Raw genomic sequence first — 10,904 nt, 5'->3', positions numbered from 1 at the left:
AAAAAAAAAAAAGACTATATATAAAGTCCTAAAAGCTCTGAAAACATATTAATAAGAGTTTTATAAATTCTGGAAACATGTATTATAGTTGAAACTGAAATAAGACATCAACTTTTATATAAGTACACTTAACCTTAGGTTAGATTTAGAAATCTTCTCCTGTATTTCATCAATGTAGATATAGACAGAATTTTTAATGGTTGTAATATCACAAAAGCATAGAATTGTAGCACTCGCAGGCATATTGGAGAGGATCTGGTCAAAGCTCCTTGCTTGAGGCTCAGAGAGGATAAATAATCATTCAAGTTTATGGGATGACTTGGCTTTAAGGTTATGCCAGTTCTTAACTCTGGCCTAGTGTACTCTGCTCTGTACTATACCTCTTCTGATGCCCAAAAATGATGGAATTTTTTTTTTCTTATGGACATTTACAAGTTATCTTTTCTACTTTCAATTCTAAATAGATCATGAAAACTGCCTTTCTTAGCAGCATAAAATTACACAAAATTCCCCGTGTTGAGCAGAATTCTGATAGAAAACATCATACTTACGTAGCCTTCCCAATTGCAAGTCTTTATGAGAGTTATTAGCACGGAGCTGGCTTGCGACGACACAACATTCAGTGAAAGCTTTGACGCATCTCGGCCCTACGCTAATCCGTGCAGCTCGCTGCTCACAGGTTTCATCATGATTAATACGGGCTCCATCGTAACAACATTTCTTCACTACTAAATGTTTATATTTAGCAGCTGAAATGGTAATAATGCAAGTGTTCTTGATCATGCAGAGTCATAACATCTCAGGCTTAGAAGGAATCTCAAGGGATACCTGGTTTCTATTGCTATATGACACCCCTACCCACAATAGTCATGGCTAGTTGACTGTCCAGACTCCCCTTGGAACTATTCTAAGAATGGGGAGAATGTGACCTTACCAAATGGTCCATTCCAGCTCACAATAAATGGTTAAAGGGTTTCCTGCAATTAAGCTAAATACAAACTCTTGAAACTGGAACTTTGAGTTCTGCTGAAAATAAGCAGAAAAATATAACGTAGACAAAGAATATAAAATATTTTTTAAGAAAATAAGTTAAATATCCAAGAAAGCTTTAAATATTTGAAGATGGCTATCATCACTATGCAAATATTTCCTTCTTCAAGCTATATATCCTATTTTTAAAAAACTTCTTACATAACATGGTTTGTGGACTTCACCCAGTAGCATTACCCTTCATTGTTAAGTGCTCAGATTAGTCAGTGTCTCTCTTTTCATATCATTAGAACGTAGAATAAAGGTTAGAATTAAAATAACTCACATACAAATGGAAGAAACTATTATACTACCATAGGCATATTAGTTGAACTGAATTTGCTGACTCCCAGTTTGATATTCTTTCTACAGTTACATGGCCAATTATCATAACCATTTAAATAATTATTTTAAAATAATTCTCACAAGATGTATTTTCCAAAGAATAATGCTACTAACAGTTAACTATATGAAATAGAAGTAATAGACTGGTAGGTATGTCCCCAAAATCGTCAAATCATGGATTTTGTCAGAATAAAATGGAAGGATATGATTTTAATTGCTAGATGAAGTTATCAGAGAGAAAATATTTATGACAAATAAAAGCTAATATTTTGGATTTTAGAGCTAGAAGTAATAAAGACCTATTTCCTTAGATTAAGGCTATGACAAATGAACTACTAGACTTTATTTGGATTAATCTTTCTGAGAGAGAGAAGCTAACCTCCATACATATTTTTCTTTTCATCCATTCTATTTCAAGTAGGGGAATTTATATAACATTTAAATTTGTCAAGTTTTTAAATGATATGACCATAACCTTTTTACAATCACATGAATCTTAGGGTACCTATTTCTTCTATCTTCTTTTGCAGCATTCTTCTTGGCCTGATAATTTCTTTACAAGGTTCATCTGGTTTTTTAAAAAAAAGATAAAGAAGAAGGATTAAAAAGGAGACAAAATCTCAAAAAAATGCCATGAAACTATTTAAGTATTTAGAACATTCACAAGTTGTTCATTAACAAATATTGAGGGGCTACTTTGGATTAGGAACTGTGCACCATACTTCTTAATATGACTTGTTTTATCTTAGTGGAGTTCATGATCTAGTGTCATATCGTTTGACTTATTTTGTCTGAATTTGGTTTTGAATCCTGCAGCCTTTCTAATCCACTGATTCCAGAGAAGTACCTAAGCATTTAGAGTGAGTGGTGCTTTTGTTGAGTATGCTATTTTTATTATTTGCTCTTTGTGCTATATTATTGCAAATATAACTATGAATACCATAGTATCAAGTATAATTATGAACAATTTTAAAACCGTAGAAAGAAGATGATTAAGATGTGGTTACTATCCTTAAAGAGCTCCCGATGCAGTAGGTGAGACAGGATTTACAACTACATGTAAGAATGCGCAATGACACAATGCTGTTCTATTACTTGTAAACAGATCTAGTCCCTGCAATAGCCTCCCTATTAAAGGAGGAGGGAATTATAAATTCTATGTGGGGAAGAGGTCTCATAGAGGCGATGATTCTTATGTTGCTTCTCCAGGCTAATGAAGGGGAAACCAATCCCAATAAATAAAGGCACAAAGGTGCAAAATAGCATAATGCCACTCGAGAACTCCACTTGGTTCTGTAGAGCTTAAACATAACGTAAGGCACAGCAGAGTAAGAGCTAGTTGGAGAGAACCAGGGAGAAGATCATGGAAGGTTTTGAGTACTACACTAGAGAATTCATACTTTATCTTGAAGGCCAGTGAAACATTTTATACAGGTGAGTTAGGTAGTCTTGGCATTCTAAGATCAGGGTACAGAATATTTGGGAAGAGGGATAAAAATGAGATCTGGGAGGCAAATGATCAATGGGATTTTCAGTAACAAACATGCTGAGCATTTTACCATTTTCTTGGGAGTCATCTGCATTTGCATTAGTGAGGAAGGTAAGTCCAGCTAGGTGGAACACATTGGCATTGTTGAGGCCACCACCTGCCCCACAGCCCAGATCACTCTTCTCTAAGAATTGAAATACCTGTCCAGAAAGGCAGAATATTGAGCCCATTGAGATGTATAAATCATTCCTCTAAAGAACTAAAAGGTACTAATTGTTACATGGTTATCACAAACCAGTGAAATACACAGATGATATTTTTCAAATGATTAAAGATAAAATTTCCCAACTTTGTTTCTAAGTTTGTCCTTTTGTATTTATAAATACATAACTATTCAAAGTTAAATCAAGAACTAAGTCTTAAACAAATAGCTTTGATGAGGACTTTATTAGAAACTGATGTATAGTGTTTTGTACATAGAATGAATGCTGCAATCAATATAATGTTCCAAATAAATAAATAAATAGGTATGAATGCATGAAGGACTTAATTAACAAAGAAATTAATTTTAAGTTGCTTTAAAAGCACAACTTTGTGCATTTTGATGGGGATGTCCCTACGTTCTAAATGGGTGAAGACTTGTTTGCGCAGGCTTATTCATTTTAATTTTGACCCCAAATGTTCTTTTCTCTACGAATATTTTTTAATTTTACAGTTTCTCAGTCCTTCCTTCCTTGTACAAAGAAATTCAAGCCTAGAAAATAACAACTGCACATAGTAAGATAAATAGGAACTTATGAGAATTGAATTATTTTGAAATTCTTCTGTGCCATGGATTTCAATGAGAGTTAAAAAAAAAAAATCCAAATGTTACCTATACAGGTCTTTCCTGTGCTGCTACTAGCTACTGTAACTGCCATCAACACCCTACCCTAAACCTCCAAAGTATTCTGATAGTAATTTTTCCTCCATGAATGTAATGGCTACCATGATCATATATTCTTTATTTATTTATTTATTTATTTATTTATTTATTTATTTATTTATTTATTTATTTATTTTTTGAGGCGGGGTCTTCACTCTGTCGCCCAGGCTGGAGTGCAGTGGCGCAATCTCGGCTCACTGCAAGCTCCGCCTCCCGGGTTCGCGCCATTCTCCTGCCTCAGCCTCCCGAGTAGCTGGGACTACAGGCACCCGCCACCGCGCCCGGCTAATTTTTTGTATTTTAGTAGAGACGGGGTTTCACCGTGTTAGCCAGGATGGTCTCGATCTCCTGACCTCGTGATCCGCCTGTCTCAGCCTCCCAAAGTGCAGGGATTACAGGCGTGAGCCACCGCGCCCGGCCTCATATATTCTTAAAGTGTTTACATTTACATTTGAAAAACAAAAGAGGATTGACCTGTGCTTTGGGAGCTAACATGAGGATGGTTTACCTTCCTAAAAATGAGTATGTTGAGTAGATTATAGAAAAGCAGGCCTAGCCTTCCCTTAGTCATTCCCCCATATCCTAGCCTGGTGGCCACACTTCATGCAACACTGCAGTGAGACATGCATTACTTAACTCTTTCCAAGGGCTTTTTGGCTCTTCTTTGGACTCCATACACAGCGCTGTCCACTGCTGTTAATGCCACCCAGGAATCCATCCCAGTTACCATATTAAGAGACACAGTTTGGCCTGGAGAATATGTATCTGTATCAGGAGACAGATGAACCTAAAAGTTCATTTGAAAAAGAAAAGGAAAGATCATTTGTACAAGACAAGACTTTTCAGAAGCAGCTCAGACTTTGGCAGCCTCCTTCATTAAAAAGAAAATTCAATTGCGACTTGTAATTTGTGGCTTACCTGGAGCTGGTTGCCACATTTTTCTTCAATATTTAACCAGACTGAATCAGACACTAATTCTGCTGTCTGCTCTCCTGTGACGATGTAATAGACCAGGAGTCGGGATGAAGGAACCATGTTCTGCGTTACTGGAATGTTTATACTTTGATAAGATGCATCTGAAAGTTTCTCCCTTGTGCCAAAGTGGATAATTTTGCCCTTGGATAAAATCTAAAAATAAACAGCAGCAGCAAAAATAAGTAACAAATAAACCAACAAAAGCAAAACCTATGCTTTAGGATGCAGCCTGGAGCTGGAGCAGAAATTATGTTAAAGAAAAATAAAGTTAGGCCAGGTGCAGTGACTCATGCCTGTAATCCTAGCACTTCGGGAGGCCGAGGTGGGTGGATCACTTGAGGCCAGGAGTTCAAGATCAGCCTGGCCAACATAGTGAAACACCATCTCTACTAAAAATACAAAAGTTAAGCCAGGCATGGTGGTGCATGCCTGTAATCCCAGCTACTCAGGAGGCTGAGGCATGAGAATTGCTGGAGCCCGAGAGGTGAAGGTTGCAGTGAGTCAAAATCATGCCATTGCACTCCAGCTTGGGGGACAGAGCGAGACTCCACCAAAAAAAAAGGAAGGAAGGAAGGGAGGGAGGGAGGGAGGGAGGGAAGGAGGGAGGGAGGAAAGAAAGAAAGAAAGAAAGAAAGAAAGAAAGAAAGAAAGAAGGAAGGAAGGAAGGAAGGAAGGAAGGAAAGAAAGAAAGAAGGAAGGAAGAAGAAAGGAAAGAAAGAACGGAAGGAAGGAAGGAGGGAGGGAGGAAGAAAGAAAGAAGGAAGGAAGGAAGGAAGGAAGGAAGGAAAGAAAGAAAGAAGGAAGGAAGAAGAAAGGAAAGAAAGAACGGAAGGAAGGAAGGAAGAAAGAAAGGAAGGAAGGGAAGAGTTAACATGTATGGGCCTACTATGTGCCAGGAACTTTAACATTTATTTAACTCCTTTCATTCTCACAATATACCAATATGATAGGAATATTATTCTCATTGAAGAAACTGAGGCTCAGGAACTAACTAAAAGTCTTACTGATTTTAATTCAAAATCACACAACTAGCAAATTAGAGAGCTAAAATTTGAACCCAAAAACTGTTTAAAGTCATCACACTGTCACTAAAACCCCTTTTGTTTCACTGATTAAAAAAATAGATGAATAAGTGGAGTGCATTTTATTTGGGTATTAAGTTTTAAAGCCAGGGTTTAGATTCTAAATTGAAGGTTTAAGATTTAAAAAAAAAAAACAAAAGTCACGTGAAGCCAAAATGCCCTCAGAGATTTCTTAAATTGTCCTTAGAGACCAGGACTGCACACATGGGTTTGGCATGTAGTCCATAAACAGTTTCCCTTCATCAGTCAATATTTTTCTATGGTCCTTATTACTGTTTTTTCAATTTCTTTCTCAAAAATGTTGAAAAGCCAAAAGCATGCATTTGGCCTGGCCATCAAAATAATTCATTCCATTTCTTTGGTGATTGTCAGGAAGCTCTTAATATTTTTTGTAAGCTTTTTTCTCGGTTTCACCAACAGGCTTCATCGATCCACCTCTGTTTCATATAAATGATGCAATAGGGATGTTGCTGAACTATAGAAATGAAACAGGCAAGATAGCATTCAACTCTCAGGAGAGGATTTCGCTTCCCCGTTTTTTGACAGTAAAATGCACTAATCCGAACTGGGTCTAGGCATATAATCTTTGGCCATGAAAGAGAGCAGAGGCAACATGATTTAATCAGGTTCTCGCTTTGGAATAACTAGGCTCTCTTTGGTAAAAAGAGTTATTTGAACAGGAGTCAGAGTCCTCAGCTCAAATCAAAATCTTCCTCTTCCCAGCTGAGTGACCATCATAAGTCTTTTAACTTCTCTGTCCCTCAGTTTCCTCATCTGTGAAATGGTCATGAAAATCATGCCCTATTTCAAAGGTTTTTTGAGAAACGAATATATTCAAGTTAGATGATGTTCTTGAAAGTGCTTTGTGAATACAAGTATAAAGGATAATTCTAATGCTTCTCTAGAGGCAAAGGAAAATGTTCGAGGTGGGGGAATAAGATGTAAATCCATCATTATGTACTTACCAAGTAATTATAGTGAGTTATTTTGTCAATATATGGGCTTTTGGGGGTAACAATAATATTCAAATATTCTCCCACTAGCAAAGCCTTATGGTTATCAGTCCAATCGATATAAAGGTAACTTTGGCTGAGAGATGAGTATGCTATTGCTCGGTAACCTTCCCTGGCCTGATTTTCGTCTGGAAGATCTGGAGCATCAGTTTTGACCTGAAAAGGGAAATTTCAAAAAAACATGTATACTGTGATGTAATGCTTTCTGTAAAACATACCTTTCAAATTATTTTCTTTGCTTTTTAAATTTCTAAATTTCACAATACCAAATGCTAAAGGGGAAAAAAAACCGCTCCATTACTCCAGTGTTTATACAGCTGTGGTATCAAGCAACTTTACAAAGACTACAGACAAGAATGAGGGGATTATGGACTATGGCAGAAAAGTCTGAAATGAAGAGAGAAAGATGCTCCAGGAATAAATATTGGTGGTCTTCCTGAAATGTCATGGTAAGTTGGGGACTTCTTGTCCCATGAGATGATTACAGAGAGATGCCTAAGCATTTAGGAAATGTGGGTAGGAGAAGGGAAGTAGTGGGGAGGTAGCACTAACTCTTGAGGACCTGGGGACAGGAGATATGAATGAACATCTCAGAGACTATCTGGCCCAGTTTCATCGTGAAGTAGAGGCACAGATGGGTGCTTATAAATATGAGGTGGAGAAGAAATGATATCATGGCAGCGAGATCTACCCTGAGACGGCAGAAGTGTTATTAGCTCATGCTCTGGAGTCAGGTACACACTGGTTTGCCTACCAGTATCACCACTGATTAACTCTGGATAAAATTATTTAATCAAAAGAGAGGTTAGAAGTCTCCATTTCCTGAGTCACACAATGGCAAAGATAATATTCTAATTCATCTTGTTAATTAAATGGTGTTTCATGTATTCTTCATAAAGCTGTTAGCATGATGCCTAGCACTTAGTAAGTGCTCAGTAGATGACAGTGAGTATATACGTGCTGCAGTCATTGGCCTATGTTATTAACCTGCTCATTTTTTTTTTTTTTTTTTTTGAGATGTAGTCTCGCTCTGTCGCCCAGGCTGGAGGGCAGTGGCGCAATCTTGGCTCATTGCAAGCTCCACCTCCCGGGTTCACGGCATTTCCTGCCTCAGCCTCCCAAGTAGCTGGAACTACAGGCGCCCGCCACCACACCTGGCTAATTTTTAGTATTTTTAGTACAGATGGGGTTTCACCATGATAGCCAGGATGCTCTCGATCTCCTGACCTTATGATCCACCTGCCTTGGCCTCCCAAAGTGCTAGGATTACAGGTGTGAGCCACCACACCCGGCCAACTTGCTCATATTTTATTTGAGATTGGGAACTTAAATAATATTTGCTGGGAGAGAAGACTATTAAGTGAGCTCTAAAGTAGAATGGTTCCTGCAGTTAGAAAAAAGGGAGGCTTCCATATTTTTGACCCTTTTGTGGCTCTTCAGGGGATTAAAGGTGAGGGGGGAAAGAGGATATTCCTAACACTCATGTGCACTGCTATACCTATTCTGAAGCTTCTAGAGTCTGATATGGTCTTATTGGTGTAAGCTAAAGTAATTAACATCCAAATAAAAAAATTGATACGTTTATCTTCCTCAAGGACCATTCAATGGATTAGCAGATTGTCTCTGGGACTCATTTTTCTTGGATGCAAAATTATGGAACTGTTCACTGGACTCAAGTGTAAAATCTGCCACATCTGTTCTGCACACTAGCCAAAACATACGGTCAAGTGTACACATTGTCCTAGAAAACACAACAGGAGAATTCAGCTCACATTAAACTCCAGCACCGTCACTCCAGATGGGAGATTAACCACAAACGAAGCTACTCCATCATCAACACGTGTTACACTTTTCCTTGGCTCCAAGTCGGATGTCTCTTGGTTGACATCAATTGTTTGTGCATTCAGTGTTACTGGGACCCCTCCTACCAACTGGTCAAGCGCATCTTTAACCTGCACCTGTTTGTCAAAACAATCCAAATCTGTTTCAACAGCTTATCACTTCTTTTAAAGCACAACAATTCTGCAATAAATTTCCTTCCTCTCCACCAAAGTATAAATTACTTATGTATTTTTTTCTTAAAAATTTTTTCTTCTGAGACAGAGACTTACTATGTTGCCTAAGTTGGAGTGCAGTGGCTATTCACAGGCACAATCATAGTGCACTGCAACCTTGAACTATTGGCCTCAAGCCATCCTCCCACCTCAGCCTCACAAGTAGCTGGAACTATATAGGCATGCAACACCACACCTGGTTTACTTCTGTTTAATTTAGTAAAGAGAAGTATATTCTCAGCTAATAGAAAGATTTAATTCTATTTAGTTAAATCATTCTTGAATAGATTCTCCCATAAATCAAGCAGACTCAAAACATAAATATCATTCTATTAAGTCAGTCAAGGAGTAGATGTGATAAGGTCTTCTGCTGTCTAACTTCTGTATTTCTTTGATTGGTTTAGGACTGGATAAAGGAGAAAATGAGGCAATTGTTTCTGGGAATAAGTCTCGAACATGAGAAACAAAAATAGATACACCTTTTTTCCTTTAACATTTACCTCTTACTGTCATATATAAATATATATATGCACATACATATATATACATACACATAATTCCACACAGATATAGTTTGTTATTTTATTTTTATATAAAATATATTTTAAGCTAATGTTCTATATAATATTGTTATATTTATATATTTTATTATATATTATATTATACATTAATGTATATACATTTTATGATACTTTGTTATATATTATTTTATATATATAGTATATATATGTAAGAACCTACAAGCATGTTCAAACCTTGCTTTGAGCTTGGTAAATCCTTTTTTTATTATTTACTGTGGGACATGGTAAATAATATTTACTCTTATTTATTATTGGCTTTTACCCATGTCCCACAGTAAATGTGGGCTTTTACTGTTGGGCTTTTACTGTGGGACACTGGCTTTTACCCACGTCCCACAGTAAATAATAAATAACACATTTTGATTGTACTTTAGTTGATCTTTAAAAATCACACGTTTTCCAAAGAACAAAAAAAATTTTTGCTCTAGCTTTCTAAATTAGGGGCAGGGAATAAACATTTCCATTTAATAAACAAAATATATTATTTATAATTAAACATAATAATAGATAAAAATATAAAAACCACATGAATGTTTCAATTCTATACTATCAGCATTTAGAAGAGGAAAAGAAGGTGAAGGAGAGAAAAATGAAAGCAGAGGGGTAAGCAAAAAAGACAGAAAAAAAGAGATTCAGGGGCAGAAAGAAGCAAAAATGAAAAGAACAGAGAGCAATACAGAGACAAGAGATTGAACAGGGTTCTGCACAAAGACAACACAGAGACAGAGGGAAACAAATGAGACACACTGGAGGCAAAAACATAGAGAAAGGACTCTATTTTCAAGGAATGATATCTCCATCTTAAGGCTTTTTAAGAATTTGCCACCAAATATTTTTAAATGTTTATATTTTTTGAACTAGAGTCTTATGGGATTTTATTTACATATAATTTAATGCAATGCTTATTTAGGGATGTCTAACACAAGGCTATCTTGCCCGAACTTTTGAAATCACTGCCGAGGCTGCAGTTGACCTGCAATTTCCCATCCCTGTCTGTGTCCACCAGGAGGGGCAGGTTTCACAGAATAAGCTCCCTCTGTGACTTACCGCGGCAACATTCTTACCCTGTTTGTCACCCACATGTTTTCCATTGACGGAATAAAATGATCATATGTAGCAAGGTCTACCCCCTCACCCCATTTACCTTGATGGAATATGGAATCCCAGGCTTCAGGAAAAGAGGAGTAGCAACCAAATTCAGTTTGTAGGGAGAGAGGACATATTTGATGCCAGGTATTTCTGCCTCTTCAGAAAATCCACCTAAGGAAATGGCAAGCATCATGTTGACAGTTTTTAGGAGTATTATGATCTGTATGGATATCCATTTTGTCTCTATATTTTTCCACAGACGTATTCATTCACTCACTCCGTTCTTGCATTCATTCATTTATCAGTAGTAAGTAGGATATAG

General features: G+C 37.0%; 1 protein-coding gene across 1 annotated transcript in view; it reads right to left on the bottom strand.

The window, feature by feature from the left end:
* The window catches only part of C5 (complement component 5), a 98,980-nt gene that overhangs the window by 61,670 nt on the left and 26,406 nt on the right, over positions 1–10,904 (bottom strand). Inside the window, exons 10-17 of the mRNA XM_011989505.1 lie at positions 10,638–10,753; positions 8,631–8,816; positions 6,811–7,014; positions 4,707–4,916; positions 4,426–4,575; positions 2,934–3,063; positions 1,880–1,942; positions 552–749 (exon numbers count right to left, since the gene is read on the bottom strand). Coding sequence (XP_011844895.1) covers positions 552–749; positions 1,880–1,942; positions 2,934–3,063; positions 4,426–4,575; positions 4,707–4,916; positions 6,811–7,014; positions 8,631–8,816; positions 10,638–10,753 — 1,257 coding nt within the window. The remainder of the gene's footprint in view (positions 1–551; positions 750–1,879; positions 1,943–2,933; positions 3,064–4,425; positions 4,576–4,706; positions 4,917–6,810; positions 7,015–8,630; positions 8,817–10,637; positions 10,754–10,904) is intronic.

This window comes from Mandrillus leucophaeus, unplaced genomic scaffold (genome assembly GCF_000951045.1).
Source record: "Mandrillus leucophaeus isolate KB7577 unplaced genomic scaffold, Mleu.le_1.0 Scaffold354, whole genome shotgun sequence".
Lineage (NCBI taxonomy): Eukaryota > Metazoa > Chordata > Mammalia > Primates > Cercopithecidae > Mandrillus > Mandrillus leucophaeus.
This window is presented reverse-complemented; position numbering and strand designations above follow the sequence as displayed.